At 37.3% G+C, this 22,316-nt stretch overlaps 1 protein-coding gene across 1 annotated transcript in view; it reads right to left on the bottom strand.

The window, feature by feature from the left end:
- Positions 1–22,316, bottom strand: part of RALYL (RALY RNA binding protein like) — a gene marked incomplete at its 3' end in the record, with an annotated part of 332,145 nt that overhangs the window by 28,818 nt on the left and 281,011 nt on the right. Inside the window, exon 4 of the mRNA XM_084281683.1 lies at positions 12,040–12,072. Within this exon, the coding sequence (XP_084137809.1) occupies positions 12,040–12,072 (33 nt within the window). The remainder of the gene's footprint in view (positions 1–12,039; positions 12,073–22,316) is intronic.

Genomic DNA, 22,316 nt, shown 5'->3' with positions numbered 1-22,316 from the left:
AGACACATCTTAGACTAATTTTTTTTTTTTTTTTTAATAGTCTATTGAATTAACCTACCATAACAATTTGGTTCTCAGAATTGCCTCCAGCATCTCTTCCCAAACCACAATACTGTGAAGGAATTGAAACTGTTAATGTTTCTCTCTCTCCTCCTTCTTGTATCTTGCTAAACTCCTCTCACACAATTTTTCCTTTCTTTCTGCAAAACCACATTACCATTACTCACCCTTATATGACTTACATGACTAGAATGTTATTTTTCTATGAATGCTCTACACAGCAAGACAGTTTTATAGTCTATAAAATATCAGCCATAACATGAAATACACCTAACTACTGACATCTAGACAAGGTCTGCTTGAAACCAAATGGTATTTGATTCTAGATTTAAAATGTAATCATGATTAATATGTGTGCATGTGTATAAAAAGATTAGTTTTGCAAGGAAACAAAGCCTTATTCAACACCTCTCTGGTACTTCCATCTCTACTAAAGAAATGTGAACACTTTGGCACAATACTGCTACATAAGCTGCACTAAAAACCTACAGTTTTGTTTCACTAATTTCACTGCCTTAGAAGATATAATTTGCATATCCTCCTGTACATCATGTATGACTGAAAGGCATAGCTCTGCAGTAAGAATTACATTACTTGAGAAATGCTTCGTTTTTCCTCCTGTATGTATTGATCCTAATTTCTGTGAAAGGCGTTCACTATTTTCGGATAGTCAACAAATAGTTCATAGAAAAAATGCCTTCTGAAAACTGGTAATTTTTCATTTTGACTACTTGTTGTTCATAGTGTTCCTGAAAACCCATATATATTTTCTGTCCCTTGATTTAAGTGGAAAGAGAATAAATGAGGACAACACTAGTAGGTACGTTTTTGGTAAATGATTGCTTTTGATAAAAAATCTAATTTGCTGTGACTTACAAGTACTTTCTAGGGTCTATCTGTCTGACTATGAAAATATTTGACACTAGTACTATGGGACAACAGCTAATTCAGCCTCCCAGCCTTACCAGGTCAGCAAGGTCCAAGGGTGAGAGAGTTCAGAAAAGTTTGGTTTTTGTTCGTTTGTTTGGTTTTGGTGTAAGACATCACAATCAAGTGAAAAGGAAAAAAAATCAGTAACTATTTGTTGGGAATGGCTGTATACTTTTTAAATTAAAAAGATGCTTTAGCTTTAGCTACAGAATCACTACCATGGCAGTACAAACTACAAGTTGTTGTTCATGCATGACAGTTCTACTCTGACTTTCCTACTTCACATTTAAGGCACATACTCCAGCTTTTAATTCTACTCTAACATGTGATTGTGAAGAAATTATTTTTATTGAACAAGACTAATCCTCACATGAATTCAGAACTAAAATTGAAGACTTTACAAATAAAAGTAATTAATTAAACGTGTTAGCAATAAATCTCTTGGCACAGTAGTGGCAAGACAGTCTATTACCTAATTCCTTTTTTCAGCAAAATTGTTACAACCTGTTACAGCTATATGTGTGCACCAATGGGAAAGTGTGTGGCTGATGTCAGCAGATCTGCATTTTAGCCTGAATAATGATAAAAATTCAAAGAACTCAGCCTGACTATGAGATAAAAAAGAAACAAACAAACCCAAACTCAATGAATAACTGCTAATTGCTTTTGAACCATAGTTTATAGTTGGAACTAAGGGAAAAAAAAAAAAAAAGCCCAAACCAACACCCTCATTCTCAAATTCTACAGCAGTTTGGATAAGCAGAACATATTGAATATGAACCTAAATGCTATAAATACAACCCTATTTCTTTTCAAATTAAGGTGTGTAAAGGCATGATAATGACGTAGGTGCAAAGTGGTCTGTAAATGGGTTCTGATTTCTCTGGACTTTCAGGTTAAACTAAATTTGCAGAAAACTATGAAATGACTTATCTTGTCAACTGAAATTTTGCCTTGTATTAAAACATGTTCTAATCTTGGTTTATTTCAAACGAGCATGCTAATGTATATCTGGGCAATGTTATAAGGCAAGCCGTGTTTTATCATTCTTTAGTATCATACACAAGGCCATTGATGGAACAATACTACAGACAATGTCTTCTAGCTTGAAGCTTAATAACTTTTAAGAACATGTAACAAATATGAGAGGGAAGTATGAGCTCCAATTTTCTCTGTTAACAATGCTCCTCTCTGATGTGCCTCTTTCTGCACTGCCTCTCCTATAAATAAACTTAATGCGTTGGAATGATTGGCTATTCTTCTGATCTTACAGAAGAGAGTCTGAGGCTGAAAGTATCACTGCATGCTGCCATGTGTCCAATAGCAATGTCACATGCCTTCCCTGCCTATTCATAGAGCTGGAAGGCACTTCTAGATGATTTCTGGTCCAGCCTCCTGCCCGAAGTGGAAGTATATCCAGGGCTAGACCAGGTGAGCTGTGGCTTTGCCTAGCTGCACTTGAAAACCTCAGTGGATGGGGACACAAGAACCTCTCTGGAAGATATCTTCCATTTCTTCCACCATCAACTCTTGTGGTGCAGTTATTTTTACACAACACTGTAGTGAAATTATCAAAGGTAAAACCAGTATAGAATTAAGAAAAAAATATCTTCCTCTCTTCCTATCACTGTTCACATCAGTAACCTTCATCTCCCTCAACACAACCTCTGCAACAGGGAAGAGAAAAGACGATCCTCTTTATACTCAGAAAGGGTGGTTACATACTGTAGTGAGAACACAAGAAGGGAAAACATGACCTTTTTAAAATGTTTCAGAATTTTATATGTTTCAGAATTTTATATTGCAAAGAAAAATTGTGTTAGAAAAACCTCTAGGTAATACTGTCTTCTTTCACCTGTCTCCCTAATTTTCTTCTTTCTTACTCAGCCTAGCCAATTGGCCAGAAGAGTTAGCACTGTTTGACGTGTGTCTTGTTTTTTGGTATGTTATATTTGCTTTTGTTATATTTGCTTTTAAACAGAAGGGTAAGAAGAAATAAAACCTAAATTAGGATATTTAGAAGTGCTCTTAATAGGGCTTCTTAAGAGAATGTCAAAGTTTAAAGCACCAAGTCATTTTTGAAAGCCAGCATAGATAGAGACTGGTCTAGAACAATAACTTCTGAAGTAAGACAACTTGCTCTTTGCTATTATGATCATGGGTTGTCAACTTCCAAAGAAAAACTTCTCTTTGGAAAAAGCTGTGGGGCTGATTCTGATAAAAAAAGCAAAAAAGTTAATAGCATGTTAGGTAGATGGACAAATCTCAGATCTCACTTGCTATTAAAAAATTAAGCTGATTTCAAGCAGGGATCGGCCATCAGAAATTCTCTGAATATTTGTACAAAACCTAACACACTGGGAATTTAATTTTAAAAAGGGTTTCAATTGTTATACAAAAATAGTAAAAGCAGTGCAGTGTGAACAGCAATGAGCAACTACAGGTCAACTGATTTGAACAGCATCATAGACTCAAAACATCAAACCTTAAAGTTATTGCATTTTTCATTACATTTATCAAGGGAAAGATATTGAATTAGAACTTCTTCAAAATGATCAGGAAAGTTGTGAAAATAAAGAAAGCCTGCAATAACTGTACTAAGGTTGAAAAACTCTCCTAGTAATTTTCAGAAGTGTTCTTGTGAGTATGGAGTTAGGTCTTCATGAAATCATTTCATGTGCCTGCTAGCCTGCCAGGGTCAGCTGTGTGTATTTGCAGCAGCCCATAGAGGCTGGTGGGCTAAGGGGCAATGCTGAAGAAATAGGAAGGGATAGTACTGTGCTAACCCACAACTCTCCACACTGATTTAGCAACTCCTAGAGCAGTGACTATTGATTGTTTAAAATAAAACAAAAACAAAAACCAAACCAAACCAACCAAGCAACCAAAACAGAAAAACAAACAAACAAAAAAAAAGTAATGTTTGAAGTAAATAGTGCTGTTGCACAGTAAGACTTCACACTCTGAAAATATTGTCCTTCCTTCCTTCCTTCCTTCCTTCCTTCCTTCCTTCCTTCCTTCCTTCCTTCCTTCCTTCCTTCCTTCCTTCCTTCCTTCCTTCCTTCCTTCCTTCCTTCCTTCCTTCCTTCCTCTCCTAACCTCCCTCTCTCCTTCCCTCCAATTGTAAGAGAATATCTCCCTTTTTGTATTTTTTTGTCCTCTGGACTTTCTATTATATTCTTATGTTCCTGCATTATTTCTTCCCTTCCCTTCCCTTCCCTTCCCTTCCCTTCCCTTCCCTTCCCTTCCCTTCCCTTCCCTTCCCTTCCCTTCCCTTCCCTTCCCTTCCCTTCCCTTCCCTTCCCTTCCCTTCCCTTCCCTTCCCTTCCCTTCCCTTCCCTTCCCTTCCCTTCCCTTCCCTTCCCTTCCCTTCCCTTCCCTTCCCTTCCCTTCCCTTCCCTTCCCTTCCCTTCCCTTCCCTTCCCTTCCCTTCCCTTCCCTTCCCTTCCCTTCCCTTCCCTTCCCTCCTTCTCCTTTTCTTCTAAACTATTTATTCTTCCTCATCTTATTTTGGAAATATTCTCCTAAATTCTCCTTATTTTGGAAACATTCTCCTAAATAATTTTCCCTCTTCTAGAGAGCATCCCACTTTGTACATAGGTACATGTAAGACTGCAGATATTTAGTACTGAGGAACAGTCCAACATTAACCCAGAACATAAATGACCTCAATATATATTGTCTTCTTAGAAATAGTAATGGTATTTTTGGATGACAGAAATTACAGACAGTAAATAAAAGGGAAAGGCAAACAGAATAACCAGAAGAGAAAAAAGTGATCTCATGCTCTGTTGCCTTTCTTGATGATGAATCACATTATTGCTGATGTAATTAAGATCAGAGAGGGGAAAAGGAATTTATTAAGGTTATATTTTTTTTGCGTTTGTTTCCAATAAAAGTTAATAGAATTAAGAAAATACTTTTTCTTTTCTTTTCTTTTCTTTTCTTTTTTTTTTTTCCAAATATATTAGTATATTTCTAAGTGATATATATATATTTGTGTGTGTGTGAAAGTATAAAGGGAGTAGAAGGAAAAAGATCAGGAAAATAGAGGGACCAAAGAGAAATTTTTGGGATTACAGATGAGTAGAAAAACGTAATCTGGAATCTTTAAACACTGAGCAATGACACAAAAACACTAAGAAATGCACTAGCTGTAACAGGCCAGCATGTATTACTGTGACTTCATAATCTCTTCTTCAGAAGTATCTTAAAGAAAAAAACAAACAACAAACTTTTATAAGTTTATAAAACTGGTAATTCACCCGCTGTTTCAGAGTATTGTAAAAATTGAAAGGAAGTAATTATGTCTAGCTTAATTCTTATGGTTCTGAGTAAATTACTGGAAGAGAAGTGTATTAGTAATATGGCTTGAAATTAAAGCATATAGATTTTCAGCATCTTCCACATAAAAATTCACAGCTTTCCATATGAGCTATTGCCCCCCAGATCTCTGCTGTCTCTCTGGGGACTACTTGGACAGCCTCATCACAGGTAGTCTCCTGACTACTGCTTGTGACCAAAGTTTAAATAATTATCAAGTGTGTGCAGTCCTCCCACACTTTTCATGTAAGTGCAACTCCTGAATACCTGTATAAGAATGACAGTTACAAAATTACTTTAATCTTGGTAGTGTTGTTGGTTTAATGTTAACAGTGCAAAATGCTTTCACTATATCTTCTTTTTCTATTTTTCATTCCACTGAAAGAAAATTTTCTGAGTTATCTGTCTTCAAAAGCTGGATGGGAACAGAAGGAAAAATGTCTGCTCCTTCTGCTGGTGTTATCTGATAATCACGATGGGGAGAAGTGTTATGGTATTTGTTGTACAAGAGATGATGTGTCTACATTCTCCTTTGTGGCTTATAACCTAGTGTCTGAAAAAAAAGCTCTAGCCATGAATTGAAAGAATCTGAATATTTTGGAAGTAGACTGATTAATTCCTAACAAAAGGAATTTAATTTTAACTACCTTTTTAAATTAAAGTCTAGATGTTATTTCTACATAGGATTGCAGTTAGCTACAAACAAGAAGTAATTCAAAAAATTTCTACTGTGTAAGAAGGTTACAAAATAATTATGATCTCTCTTGACAATATAATGTTTTTTTTATAATGGACAGGTTTTATAAGACACTGCAATGGCTTTATCCTACAAAATGAGTTTTGAATATTAGGGCTCAGACTGATGATCAATTACAAATCTGCACGCAATATTATCTGGAATTTATCAGGGGCTAAACTTACACATGGAGATAGTTACCAGGAATCAGCTTCCATGAAATAACTACTTGAATAGTTAGGAACTGGATTGTCAATCTAATCATCTAGAAATTATCCCTTGTTGAAGGGATAATTGTACTTCATTATTATTAAAAACAACCCCTAAATATGGAGAGCAAATGTGTATCATTTTAAAATTGTTGGCAGGTGGCTCTTCTTACTGTGCAGGTGACTGAGCAATGGCACACGTTGCCTAGAGAGGGTCTCCTTGGAAATCTTCAGAAGTTGTCTGGACATGGTCCTGGGCAACCTGGTCTAAGTATCCATGCTTGGGTCCATGGATTGGACCAGATAACCTCCAGACACCTCTTCCAACCTCAACCATTCTGTGATTTGAAATGTTTTTCTTTTTTTTTTTTTTTTTTACATATTGTACATCCTTTGTTCACCCGATCATAAAGTGGGATGAATTTAGTACAAGTGGGCTGTCATTTTTGCAGTACCTTAAAAAAGGTACTTTTTTTTCCCCCTACTTCTTGACCTGCTTGGTCTATATAGGTCTGACTCCTTCAAAGACTTCAGCATGAGGTTGATTTGATGCATTGTTAGCACTCTTCACTTTGATGGAACCGGTTTCTAATCTAAAAACAAATTCATGTTTTAACAGAACAGTTGTCTCTGATGGCAAATTCTTCCAGGCAAGAATTTTTCTGGTTATCTGCACAAATTCTTTTTTATTCTAACCCTACATGAGCATAAGAGGAAAAAAACTTCAGACAATTTGGTATCTTGTTCATTACGGTGAAATAAGGACACAAAACCATAGAAGCGTTGAAATAATACAGGTGGGGAGAATTATGCTCTTCTACAGATTAACACTTAGCCTTCAGAACTATTAAGAGAGGTTTCAGCATTTCCTAAGGATTTTGTTTTAACCTCTAAGAGACAAAGAAAGACATTATATATCTTAAATCCAACTTTGTATTCTAACCCAAAGTCAAATCACTGAATTCAGATACTTGTATATGAATAGATCACATACTCATTGAATTGCTCCTGACTACTACCATTATATATATATACATTACATATATATATATATCAAATACCATTGCTACCATTAGAGATATACATTAAAGAAGTTACTGCTATTTCAGTGCAAAATTATTCCCTACTTTTGTGCAGGTAGTGAAGGAACGTGGGGGTGGTAGTTTCACACCAGGAACTAGCTCAGCTCCACCTTGCTGCTCTCTCACTTTCCCTCCTCATAAGGATGGGGAGGGGGGTGGGGGGGTCAGGGAGAAAATAGCATGAAAAAAAGTTTTGTAGGTTGGAATAAGGTCAGGGAGATCACTCACCAATTACTGTCATGGGCAAAACAAACTCATCACAGGGAGATTAATGTAATTTATTGTGGAGATCTGCTCCACCATTGTACCCCATGGGCTGCAGGAGGACAGCATGCTCCACCATGAGCCTCTCCACAGACCTCAGGAGAACTTTGACTCTGGTTCCTGGAGCACCTCCTACACTCATTCTGCACTGACCTTGGTCTCTGCAGGCCTGTTTCTCTCACATTTTCTCACTCTTCTCTCCCAGCTGCTGTTGTTTTTTATTTATTTTATTTTATTTTATTTTATTTTATTTTATTTTATTTTATTTTATTTTATTTTATTTTATTTTATTTTATTTTATTTTATTTTATTTTATTTTTTTGTTTTCTTCAATCTTCTCTCCCAGAGGCCCAACCAGCATCTCTCGCTGGCTCAGCTCTGACCAGCAGCAGGTTCATTTGGAGCTGTCTGGCTCTGATCTGACATGGGGCAGCTGCTGGGCTCTGCTCACAAGAGACCCCTCACCACCAAAACATCACCATGTAAACCTAATACAATGGGGTTTTCTTCCTTGCTATGTCCTTTGCACAGAAAGATGGATAAATGCAATTTCCTTTACTGAGGGAGTACAGGAGGTGTTGTCTCCTTGCATTTGAGAGACAAACCACAACAGTGAGAGGTGGGCTCTTCTTGTCTCTGTAGCTGGCTGCTTTCTGAGAGAGGGGAAACTGCACCATTTTATGAATCACTTTTTCTTTGTGGTATCTCTTAAGGGAAGGTTGTAGCCCAGCACATGCATCAAGAGCTCAGGTAAAGTGTGTCAGTCTCAACTAAAGTTTCCACACTTCACGTTCCCTTCCCCTGCCAAAAGAATTAACAATGGAAAAGTACTAGAAAGTCACTATCTTAGGCCTGGCAAAATGAAAAAGTATAATTAGCCCCTCCAGGCAGTATAATAAAAATGTGGAAACAAATCTTTGTCACAGAATGAAGATAAATGAAAGGCTGGTTTGCAGGACCAAGTAATCTGTAACCAACCAAAAGTAATTTAGATTATTATTTTAACCAGTTCTGGCTGCAAGAGGCATTAAGGGCACCAATATGTTAGTCTGAGGCAGAGTCAGCATTTCTTCCGCAAATGCTCTGTTTTAAAGGCCTGATTGTTGCAGTTGTTAGTGTGGGTTAGATACAGGTCTCAACACTATAGCTCATACCCAGAAAAAATGAATCCCCAGATTACTGTGGGATTAGAAGGAGCATCTGCCCAGGGAAGTGGTGGAGTCACCATCCCTGGAAGTCTTCAAAAGACGTTTAGATGTAGAGCTTAGGGAAATGGTTTAGTGGGGACTGCTAGCGTTAGGTCAGAGGTTGGACTCGATGATCTTGAGGTCTCTTCCAACCTAGAAATTCTGTGATTCTGTGATTCTGTGATCTCTCTGACGGTACTGAGAAGGTGTATGTTTGCTTAGGCCCTTCTTCAGGGCACATTGCTCTTGTCTCTGGTAAAATCTTCCTTTGGGGTGGAGAAAATGGAGTTGTGAAAGGCAAAAGTAGCACAGAGGTGGGGACTAATTTTTACATTTTCAATCATTATGATTTTAGAAGCATAATTCATGTACATTACAGGAAAACTTCTGGGAAGTTCTGTGAAGAGTAAGTCTACTCAAATTACAATTCCTAAGAGGAATCCAGTTTACCAGTAAAGTCACATACAATGACTATGTGAAGGTAACATGCATTTGCAACAAGGCTACCACCTGTCACATCTGGAGACAAACCCAAATCTAAAACATAGTATTTCCTCCTTGGTCCTCATCCGCAAGTGTCTTAAAGTTGACAAAAAATTCTTAAAATCATGGCACAAGCTACAAAATACAAAATTATTTTATTAATTATTTTGTGATAATTACTATTACTAGTTATTACTACTAACACAACCATTTCCTTTTATATGCTTCCTGTTTTTTTTTTTGTGTGTGTTTTTTTTTTTGTTTTTGTTTTTTTTTTTTTTTTAATCGTAATAGTTGAGAGTTTAAGTTAATCACTTCCTTACAGGAGTGGAGACATCAAAATAATAGCTACATAATATGAGATGCATAGTGAAATAGTGAGAGGTAATAACTGAAGTGGGTGAATTTGGTAATGAATTTGGCCATTTCAAAGCGTGTAAAACATCAGGAACATCTCCTCATTCTCCACATTCCCCCCAAACTTGATCAGAATTTCACTACACTTAGTTTTCAATGATTTTGTCCTGATAGAAAATGGAAATGACAAACAATTAATTTAAAATGTGCTTAGGCAAGCCAAAGTTACTTTATGCTGCAAAAACTGGGACATATCCCAATATTGCATACGCTGGTATGTTGTTTCTGTGTTGATAATGAATGCATTTTGTTCACTAATTTTAATTCAGACTTCAGAACCTGTAGCAGTTTTTTGATCTGCAATTATATTTTGATCTGCAATACAGCAATATAGAAGCTAATGATGATTACTTGGTAGAATTAACTACCATCAACTAGCCATTAATTAAAATGGCTATTTTGCACTGGCATCTTTTATCTGCAGTTTATGTTCTGGATAGCATGAAATGTATGGTGTTGTGAACCAAGAAAAAGGAGAATGAAGAGAAGTTATACAGTTCTGAAGAACAATGAAATGGTAATGAAATATTAGGAAACAGGAAAGTTTTAAAGAAGCTAAACAGAAAATAGTAAATAAAAAGTGAAATTCAAACTCAGAAGTAAAATACGGATACTTACCTTTCATATATATACATAATGAACTACATTTTTTAAAAGAATGATACGTTTTTAAAATATCCCACTTTAATCACAGAATCACAGAATTTTCTAGGTTGGAAGAGACCTCAAGATCATCGAGTCCAACCTCTGACCTAACGCTAACAGTCCCCACTAAACCATTTCCCTAAGCTCTACATCTAAACGTCTTTTGAAGACTTCCAGGGATGGTGACTCCACCACTTCCCTGGGCAGCCTGTTCCAGTGCCTAACAACCCTTTCAGTGAAGTTCTTCCTAACATCTAACCTAAAACTCCCCTGGCTCAACTTAAGCCCATTCCCCCTTGTCCTGTCACCAGGCACGTGGGAGAACAGGCCAACCCCCACCTCGCTACAGCCTCCCTTGAGGTACCCATAGAGAGCGATAAGGTCGCCCCTGAGCCTCCTCTTCTCCAGGCTGAACAAGCCCAGCTCCCTCAGCTGCTCCTCGTAGGACTTGTTCTCCAGGCCCCTCACCAGCTTCGTCGCCCTTCTCTGAACCCACTCAAGCACCTCCATGTCCTTCTTGTAGCGAGGGGCCCAAAACTGAACACAGTACTCGAGGTGCGGCCTCACCAGAGCCGAGTACAGGGGGACGATCACCTCCTTAGCCCTGCTGGTCACACTGTTTCTGATACAAGCCAGGATGCCGTTGGCCTTCTTGGCCACCTGAGCACACTGCTGGCTCATATTCAGCCGACTATCCACCATCACTCCCAGGTCCTTCTCTGCCTGGCAGCTCTCCAACCATTCCTCTCCCAGTCTGTAGCTCTGCTTGGGGTTATTGCACCCCAGGTGCAGGACCCGGCACTTGGCCTTGTTGAACTTCATGCAGTTGACCTTAGCCCATCGGTGCAGCCTATCCAGATCCTCCTGCAGAGCTTTCCTACCCTCAAGCAGATCGACACACGCACCTAACTTGGTGTCATCTGCAAACTTACTGAGGGTGCACTCGATGCCCTCGTCCAGATCATCGATGAAGATATTAAAGAGGACCGGCCCCAGCATCGAGCCCTGGGGGACGCCACTAGTGACTGGCCTCCAACTGGACTTGGCTCCATTCACCACGACTCTTTGGGCCCGGCTATCCAGCCAGTAACAAACATGTTTTTAGAAAGATAAGTTAATTACTTTACTATGAACACTATATAACAGTTTACACGGCTATGCAACTATGGAGTTAACAGCTGTAATAGGTAAATCATTGTAAATGTGATCTATAATTAAGCTAAAATATATTTTCTATTTTACATTTTTTCCCCCGTTACTAAAGAACCAATGAATTTTTATTTTAAAATAAACTATCAATTCCTCAGGCATTGGCTTAGATAAGTGGTATATTTGAAATGGTTTCTGACTGAAAGATCAGTGAAAAAAAAAAAAAAAAACAACAAAAACAAACAAACAAAAAAAAACCCAACAAATAGTTTTTGGTGCAACATTTATCTCTTACATTTTTGTATTTTGTATCATTTTTGATTAGTGAAAACATGTTTTTTTAGTAATGTTTTCATAAAGAAGATACCCACAACTGCTGTCTACATTTTAATATATATTAATGTTGATATATACATTTTCTAAGATTAGGTATAGTAAATAGGTATAGTAAATAAACAAAATGTTGAAAAAGGATGTTTATGATCAATGTTATTCCATAAATTATATGGTATGATTATATAAGTAACCATTGAGATATACAGATTACTACTTACCCAACGGACAGAAAAGGCTCCTTTGATTCAAGTCTGTCAAGCAAACAACATAAATTTAATATATAAATGTTTATTGTATATCAGAACATTTATATGATGAATTTAAAACAGACACTTTCAGTATCAAATTTATTTGGTGACCAATACACAATCTGAAAACAAAGGAAGGCCTGATCTGTTATGCTAGGAGCTTGACTTGAAAGAAGTCCCATGTAGGTAACTGAACTTTGGTTTAGGAATCAAATATTTACAATGCAGTATACTTGAGCCATTTAAATCTCACTGATTCAGATGATTTGTGTTTCCATTCACATGGAAAGACAAGAATGAAAGAATAATTATTTGTCTTCTTTCTGGATTTTTCATATATATATTTATTTATTTTTTCTTGATGACAACAATTCAAGGAAGATACTGTTTTGTTTTGTTTTGTTTTCTTTGTTTTGTTTTTTAATATAAAATTTAGTATGGATTTAGGCATTTTCCTGATTTGTTGTCTTTAACACCCACATTTTTTGGTGTTTTTGTTATCCTCTGTTTGTATAATATGGTCACTTCTTCATTGTGAAAACTTGTGGCAGATCTGCCTTGCACTGGAACTGGATGCCACCAGTTTGGTATACCCAGAATTATGCCCAGTTCTAAAATCTGTGCTCGAAGGTGCCATTTTTGAAAGCCCTGCTGTTGCTGCTGTCTCTGGGAGAAGCTGCAGCATTTGCATCAGGAGACTCTTCCACTAGTAGTTTCCACCCAACCAGAATGAATTTAAAAATCAGGTTTACAAAGCACAGCAGTTGTGACACTCACCTCCCACCCAGCCAAGGGCCAAGGTTGCAGGTTTGAGCCCAGCTCTGGGAGGCTTTGCGAGCGTCCTTTATGTTTTTATTGGAGAACTGGGTAATCACCAACCGCATGTATTTTAACAAGAACAAATTTTTCCTGCACCTGGGAAGGGGCAACCCTGCCTCTACGTACAGACTGGGCGATGAGACTCTGGAGAGCAGTCCTGCAGAGAGGGATCTGGGGGTTTTGCTTGATAGCAAGTTGAATATGAGCCGTGTGCCGTGGCAGCCAGGAGGGCCAACCATATCCTGGGGTGCATCAAGCATAGCACTGCTAGTTGGTCGAGGAAAGTGATTGTCCCTCTCTACTCTGCACTGGTGTGGCCTCACCTCGAGTACTGTTTGCAGTTCTGGGCACCACAGTACAAAAAGGATGTGAAACTATTGGAGAGTGTCCAGAAAATGGCTACTGAGATGATGAAGGGCCTAGAGGGGAAGATGTACGAGAAGTGGCTGAGGTCACTTGGCCTGTTCAGCCTGAAAAAGAGAAGGCTGAGGGGAGACCTCATCATGGTCTACAGCTTCCTCATGAGGGGGACTGGAGGGGCAGCTGCCAATCTATTCTCTTTAGTGACCAGTGATAGGACCCGAGGGACTGGTGTCAACCTGTGACAAGGGAGGTTCAGGCTGGATATCAAGAAGAGGTTCATCACTGAGAGTGTTGTTGCGCACTGGAACAGGTTCCCCAGGGACATAGTCATGGCACCAAGCCTCTTGGAGTTTAAGAAGCATTTGGACCGTGCTCTTAGTCATATAGTCTGAATTTTTGGGTGGACCTGTGTGGTGCCAGGAGTTGGACTTGATAATCCTTATGGGTCCCTTCCAACTTGGGATACTCTATAATTCTATGATTCTACTTGTTAGGATCATTAACATGAGTTTAAGTTCCTTTATAAAGATATTAAAAGCAAATTTCTGACTAAATTGTTTTGAGAAGTTATGACACACAAGCAATGCAAAAGTTCTGTATGATACTAAGCTTTGCTGAGAGTACTGTGTTAGGAAGAACAGCAAATAAATCAAACAAGGTACACAATGGATCTTCATAGCCTTTAAGAAAAAAGTGTTTATTTGAAACAGAACTGTAAGCAACTGTAAGCAACAAGTGTTCTCTGAAACAGAACTGTAAGCCAAGAGACTAATCATAAACAAGAGGACTGTAAATAATGTATTAGTCAATGTTTTAAGAGTAAACCTTTTCTGCAAGTCTTCTTTTGTTGAGAAACTAACAGTTACATTTGCTATTATTATTCAAACAGCAAAGGTTTTGTCCAGAAAGCTCACAAACTAATTTAGATACTTATTGCTATCTGTCCAGAAGGGTATTTCCAAGGATGAATTTGTCATTGTGTTTTTAAAAGAATTATATGATTTTGTCTTTAATTCAAAAATATTGCAGGTCAGCTTTTTGTGAAGCATTTGCTTTTTAAAAAGGCATTTTCCAGAATCACTACTGGAAATAAAAGTATCTCTTCATTTACAGTGTGGGCTTCCAATGTACTTTAAATTGTATTTTCCTGGGGATATATCTCCAGCGATGGTAAGGGTGACTCACTTAAGGCTGGGTGAGAGAGCAAAATGTATCAAAAAAATAGTAACTTTTCTGTTTTCTTCATGGTTATACCTGGCTTTTCCATTTCTTTCTGGTATTGCAGTCCACATGGAAGTAAGAGAATAGAAGAGGGGTCACTTATCCAGGGTTTGTCTTAAGGGATTAACTATAAGTAGAATGAGCAAAAATGAAAAGCCAAGAACATATTTTCGTGCATCATAACAAAGAAAATTTGTAATGAAGAGAGACCTGGCACTGTCCTGATGGAGGAGATTCTTGTGGATTTTACTTGTGTACAACAGGCATGTGATATAATGCCCTGCAGACAAAATACTGCAATTAAAAATCTATTTGAAATCCATTCGCAAGATGGAATTCAATTTGATTTAAATAGTGCTGCCCTAGCTTTGACCCCTCTCTAATATATTTGACTAAATGGTTTTACATAATTTGCTGCATTACTTTAAATTAGTTCAAGTGTTCCCATAGTAAAGGAATACAATTATCTGCTGGCCTTTTATTTAAATTGGTAATTCAGTATATGAAAAATTAATATAAAGGTTTTAAAACTGCAACACCATATAAAATAACATATTTTATCATCTTTTCTGGTGACATTTATAAATATATATTATAGATTTTTTACCTTTATTTTCTAGCCTGCACTATACCAAATTCTCTTGAGTTCTGAAGAAATTTCATTTAATTAAATGCAGTATCTCAAAAAGAATAATCCTGATAAGTAGTGATAGAAATGCTGTTACATACCTTCAGGAATATGCGTTAAAACATTTTTTTTTCCAAAAACATATTGAGCCTGCATGAAATACTAGATTGGGCAGTAAGTGAATGGAATAATGTTTTACTTATGTAGGAATGGTAATGAAGCTGGAGTGATCAGGACTTCCTTATACGGTTTTCCCATCAGAAAACTTGAGCTTGTCCAAATATCAAGGCAATATATATATATAGCAGGACTGGGAGGCTGTTGTTCCTTATGATTCTGAGCTAAGATTTTCTCAAAAGGGTAGCTTCCTTACATGTATATATGTATAATGGATAAATGTTTGCAGGAGACAAAAGGATTTTTAAACAATGTAAGTTGTTCAAGTAAATATGAACCACTGTAAATCAACCATGCATAGAAACCAGTTTACAACCATTAATATGCTACAGTACTGTCACACTATGAGTTTAAGATAAGGACACAAGAAATTTCCCATTTAGCATTTTATCCCCTGCAGCCTGCCCTTGTCTTGAGATATTTTACAGGATGTGATTTAAAAAATTGTGTATTTCATTATTTTCTTTTCTGCTAACTTTTATATATTAATAACAATTATCTAAATCCCATTTTTGACATGGACAGATGAAGACATTTTTCAGGTATTTCAGGCAAACATACAATGAAATGTGACTAGACTAAGGGCATATGAACTCCTCTACAGACTGTAAATGAATAATTAAAGGACAGAAAGATCACAGTAAACTCCACTTTACTTGCATAATTGTCCTATTAAGATTACAGGCAAGATTTTTTTTTTTTTTTTTTTTTTTAATTTATTTCAGGCCTGACCAAAGATACATAAATCAATATCATTTCTTGTTAAAGAATTCTTGCTTCTCCTTTCCAAAACCTATTTACAGGAAAAAGTGAATAACATTACTAACAATATAAGTACTGTACACAAGCAAAGGTATTTTAGCCAAGCATTCTCCAAGATAACTTATTATAAATCAATATTTTCTTCCAAGTGATGTTCATATAAAACTATCTCTAACGAGCAAGTAAGAAAAATATGTGAAATTTAAGTCATTTGTTAATCTTATTCTGATTTTTTAGTGTAATAAAACTGTCTATCTTGAATCAGGAAAAGCAATGGTTGGGAACTAAAACTTTCATAGAAAAATCATTTTGGGTTGAAATCTTCAAACCGGATTTCATGAGCATACCCTGATGTCATACACTTTCTTGTTTGACAATGACTACAGTTCTTAGGGATACAGGAAGAGTTAATACTTCTAATAGGAATCCAGAGGATTTGAGCTTTACACTCAAGCAGTGTAGGAAAGACAGGCAAGCTAAAAGGCATTTTGGATTTAGTCACTAGATGGATTGGGTGAATAGTGTTAATGTATATTTTGAGCAATTGCTGTGGTTGACTTGTTTACCTGTCAATCATGTCTACCTCTTTGCCCTGTAGAGCTTTAGGAAATGAAGCAAAAAAATATTTGAAGTCAAACAATATTCAGACTTACAGCTCACCCTGTTTGCCCATCAATTCAGTTTTAAAATCATAACCAAGGACAATTCAAGGGACCTGTAAGCTTGAGGCACTATTGGCTCAGCTGGGTTTGGCTCTGTCCATTGAAGCCATCCAAGCCCAGGTGAGCCACAGGTCCGAGTGTGGCAGACCTGGTGCAGCATGGCAGGGCTACCCAGGGGCTTTTGCCCCTGGTTTTACTTCAGGGGACACAGAGCTCTGGGGGTCACTGGTGAATTCCTTAGGGAAGGGTGGTGGTAGCCCTGCCTTTTCTTCCTAGGGACCTGCCATACAGGCCAAGCTGGGGCACCTTGGAAGGTTCGAAGCTGGGACTGTCCATAAAGGACAAGTTGTGTGACTGGGAGCCAGCCGTGGAGCTAAGGTCACAATCTACCCACTACTGCATCCCTCACCTTAATCCTTAACTTCACGGTGTTATAATGGGCTGATTTGTAACGTGTCTCTTTACACAGAGCTAGGGTATTTGGAGCTAGTGTTTCTGTAACTGGTTTCCACCTGAGTTAAAGGGTGATCCTTAGTGCTGGTGGGCTCTATTCTCACCTCCCAGCCTTTTTATTTTTTTTTTCCAAACATTGGAGAGGCTGTTCTTGCCCTGTGCTTCAGAGCATGTGGTGAGGGGCATTGCATCCTGGGGTGGCTAATCAGTATGGCTAGTCAGTCAAAGACAGCAATTGTCCTACTCTGCTCCACACTGATGCAGCCTCTCCTTGAGCACTGTGTGCAGTTTAGTGCACCAAAATATGAGCACATAAAACTATTAGAGTGTCCAAAAGAGAGTTACAAAGATGGTGAAGGGTCTAGATGCAAGACATATGAGGAGAGGCTGAGATCCCTTGGTTTGTTTAGCCCAGAGAAGCGGAGACTGAGGGGAGGCCTCATGGTGGCCTGCAGCTCCCTCACAAGAGGAGCTGATGGACAAACGCTGAGCTCTGCTCTCTGGGGACAGTGACAGGACCCGAGGGAATGGCATGGAGGGGAGAGTCAGACTGGGTGATCATCTGTCATTCACAGTGATCAACTGGGTATCAAAAGTGAAAACTGCATTTTCCTTCCTTCCTTCCTTCCTTCCTTCCTTCCTTCCTTCCTTCCTTCCTTCCTTCCTTCCTTCCTTCCTTCCTTCCTTCCTTCCTTCCTTCCTTCCTTCCTTCCTTCCTTCCTTCCTTCCTTCCTTCCTTCCTTCCTTCCTTCCTTCCTCCCTCCCTTCCTTCCTTCCCTCCCTCCCTCCCTCCCTCCCTCTCTCCCTCCCTCCCTCCCTCCTTCCTTCTTCCCAGTAGGTTCTGTAACTTTAAATAATTTTAATCCAAGATAATTTTTTCCAGACATCAGTAACTGTTGTCAGATAGAATTAGGGAAGAAGATTCTTATATCTTTTGAAATTTCCATAAATAGCTTTATAAATGTTGGCAAGTTTTGCTAAAGGAGAACTGTCATATTCTGGGTTAAATAAATATGAGACCTGCTGTATAGAAAATCTGATCTGTCACAAGTGTTTCAAAAGCAAAGCATGTGGAAGAGTAATTCACAGCTTTATGTCCCAGTGTTCTTAATAAATTTAGTAAATTCCACTTTCAACAGGTGGCTGACATTTCAAGTGTTGTCAATGGTTGGAAAAACAACACATACTATATTGTTTTCCTGACTATTGTTTAGTATCAAATACTGTATTATTATGAAAGTGTAAGAGTGCCCTGAGAAGCTCTTTTCCACAGAGCTAAGTGCTTCTATAATTATTGAAATATAAAACTTCTAGTGCAAAATAAAATACATCTCTCAAACCATGGACTAAAACTAAAGTACTGCAAACTCAAAATGCTTTTTTTTTTCAGTGCAAACTCTCTAATTTCCACTGACTTAGCGGGTAAAAGGAGAGAGATAATTGGTAAGACTAAGCCTGATTTTTAAAGCCTTTGGTATCACCGTATATGACAGTCTCAGACAAACTGGAAATTAGTTTATCTTAGCGTAAAGCCAACCAACCAACCAACCAAAAAACCACATCCATGCATGAAGAATTATGCCAAATGGGAAAGGTGCACACCTTAAATACTTGGAACACTCAAGGCTATGTTTTGTTCAGTCTTGGTTTGCGTTAGTGATTTGAACAACAAATGCTATAATTGTAGGATACACAGATGAAAAAAAGCTGGAAGAACTCTTAAACAGTCTAGCAAATGGAGTTAAAATCTGAAGTCTATGTGATAAATGGTCTGAAATCAGTGTAATGATGTTCAAAAAAGAAAAGACAAGTCCAGTGACAATTTGAGAACTAGAACCACTTTATGCTACTTTATGCTATATAAAATGGAGGATAACTGGCTAGGTGTTAGGGGAAAGAAAAAAAAAATCCGGGGGGGGGGGGGGAGGGGGGAAGGAGGGCGGGAAAAACTAAGGAACATTATACTGTTTCAAAATCCAAAAATCTTATCTGAGGACATACTATCTTTCTCTCTTCAGAGCTGATGAATCCCTCAGTTGCAGCATTGTTTGAGCTTTGGACACAGCATTACATAGCAGGAGGTGGGCAGGTGGAGAGAATCAGAAGGAGAACAATAAAGTGTTTAAAAGATGAGAAGGAGCTTTAGAGCAATGGAAATGTTGTATTGAGCAGAAGCTGTTAGGTCCTTCAGGTGTCCTCTGTGAAAAAGGAACTTCTACCTTGAAAATATTGGCTGACACTGGTGTTTTCAAGTCTGAGGATTCCTGATAGTGATACAGGAGCTAGAGTTTCTATCGTTTACTTTCTTTCTGCTCCATGACAAGAGGCCTAAAATTTCTGCATATACAAACCTTATAGGCTATCTGCCTGCAACAGCTAACTGGAGACCTGGAAAATGAAAGTCTGGAAAACAGCAGATAACACAAGAGGAATCAATCAGAGGCTGATAGTCTAAATCTGCATGCCCATAAACTATTGATGCTTCACTCTTCTACCAAGAAATATACATATATATATATACGTATATATATATATATATATATATATTTTTTTTTTTATTATTTTTTTTTTTTTTGCCAGGTAATCCCTTGCATCTAATTGCCATTTTGAAAGAAGTCTCTAGAACTTATGATCTAATGTCTGCCTGCCAAGCAAAAAACACAGGTGCTTTTCAATATCTGTTCCAGGGATGTTTTAGATTAGTTTCTGTTCAGGTAAGAACCCTCATGACTCTGATTGCCTTCCCCAGCTGAAAACAAGCTCAGTTTGGTACCTTTGTTCAAGTCAGCAAAGGAAACAAACTCTGGGAGAATGAAAGTAACTCCATACCACTGCTGTCAATTTTAATTTACCTTTTTCTTGTGATATGTTAATAGTTGCTACATTTTGCAAAAATCTATGCTTCCAACAAATGAAAGAATTTTTTGGAAAAAAAAAAAAAAAGACGGAGTGGTATACTTAACTTTCTACCTTAGAGTCCTCTTTCTGACAGCTTTAATCAGTCTTTGCATGAAGCTGATGTCACCTAACCCTCTTCTGCTCTGAATCAGAGTAAGAACATTCAAGTCAATAAGTTCAGGTCTAAAAAAACATCTGGAATGAGTTCATCAGGGTGGGCTGAACAAAACAGTGTTGACTGATCTAATGCATGCAATCAATACTACTTTACTGCATGGCTATTTGTAGTCACAAATAGATGAAGGTTAATGTAGGCATTGCCTTTGAGGATCCCAAGGGTAGAGGTTTAATCTCCTTTTCCCTCAATGACACTACTAACACTTGAAAGTAGTTACTGGAAGGGGACTGCTCTGACAGTGTATGATTCATGCTTGTCATGCTGTTTCCTAGACTAATATCACTCTTGCAAGGCTGAAAAATGCAACATACATTTTTCTGTCAGTAGGTATTATAAATTGCTCACTGATTACAACTCATAATGAATTCACTCACATTTATGAATACACTTGTTACTTTTCAGTAAAATAGCCAGTGCTTTTTTTCAAAACTTCTGGGAAAAACAGCAACCATAATCTACCAATAAAGCATGCAATTTGTAACATACCTCCTTAAATTTTATTTGGAATTATGTACCATCTGCTGTATCTAAATATCAGTCCTGGCAAGCTAGATAACATGCTTTCAAACAGACTACTCCATGACTGGCACATTCATCAAAAAATAAACTTGTGGGATAATTTCACTGCTAATAACACACTGAATATTAATATTTGTTGCTATTGTTCCTCCATACTGCACACAGCATAGCCTTTTATGCTATTTGTAATCTTATTCTCTTAAAATAAGCAAACTTCTCTTTTTCCCCTTTTTCTAATATCATTCATAAGACTAAAATTCAGCCTCTCATTTTCCAACCTTACTTATATATTCACAGAAAGCTGAATCTATAATCCAGCATCATATTTTTATTGCGGTTTGCAAGCCACCTAAACTATGCTCTTTCAGTACATTAGAATCTCCAAGACTGAATTGCATATACAATTCTATACAATTAGAGCTGTTATATTACATGAGAACCAATGTCTAATCAAGAGTCTACAAAATGGTGCTCAGAAGCTGTACAGCCTTCCCCTGCATCTGTTTTATAAACAGGCGGCACGTGATTACTGTACCAATACTGCACCAATTTACTAAATTCTTTAAAATGAAGAATCCTGCTGTTCATGTTATGCCATGTTAGCAAAGGTCCTCCTCTGTTCTGTTTCATAACATAAGCCCTGTCTCTTTAAGTCCTCTATAATCTTATTAAGTACTATTTTTATGATATCTGCCTTACCAAAATGTGAATATGGAAAAAATGGTCATGGTGTCTGTTTCTGATTTTTCTTTTCCTGATGTAGGTACTTTTCTTTTTTTTTTTTTTTTTCCTTGCTAGTATGCAATGAATCCAAATTCTGATTATTTCTTAAATTGAATGTACGAAGCCATGAAGTATTAAAGGGTGGATATTTCACATATGATAAGTGATAGGAACTAGGCTCAAACTGACAAGATTTAAACAGAATAGATGACTAAATGTACTGATTCTGTTTTGCCTGCAGGCAAAACCATCAGTGGTCTGGATCTTTTCAGGCATTTACCTTTTTGAGTTAATAAGCCAAAAATTTTTTCATTTTTATTTGTAACACAAATTCTTGGATAAGAAAAGAGTCTTAGTAACTCTCAATGCCATCAAAAAGTAGTGAATATATTTTCTGTTCCACTTAGGTGTAAACAGTGAGAAAAACATTAAAAAAAATAAGATGGTTTTACAGTTAGTTACTTTTGCTAAGATATACTGCTTCAGGTTTCATAGGAGATAAAAAAAAAAAAAAAAAAAAAAAAAAAAAAAAAAAAAAAAAAAAAAAAACAAACCATGAAAGATTAAAGACCAGAAAAAAAAGCAATAATAAGAGAACTGGGTATTCTTCTCCAAACTTGCTAAACTCTGAGCATGAGCGTAATTATGGTGTCTGGGCTTTTGTGAAAGAAAACAACACCAGCCGTGTGATACCATATATCATTTTCTGCAAGAGGACAAGTACCGAAATAGGAAAACAGGAGGCCACATCCTCTACAGATATGTGTAAATTGGCGTCATTGTTCCCTGTTTAAGAAAAAGAAAAAAATAAATTGAAAAAAAAAAAAAAAGTTAAAGGCTGAAG

The sequence above is a fragment of the Netta rufina genome (assembly GCF_964035555.1).
Source record: "Netta rufina genome assembly, chromosome: 2".
Taxonomy (NCBI): domain Eukaryota; kingdom Metazoa; phylum Chordata; class Aves; order Anseriformes; family Anatidae; genus Netta; species Netta rufina.
Note: the sequence above shows the minus strand (reverse complement) of the source record. Positions and strands in the feature narration are given on the sequence as shown.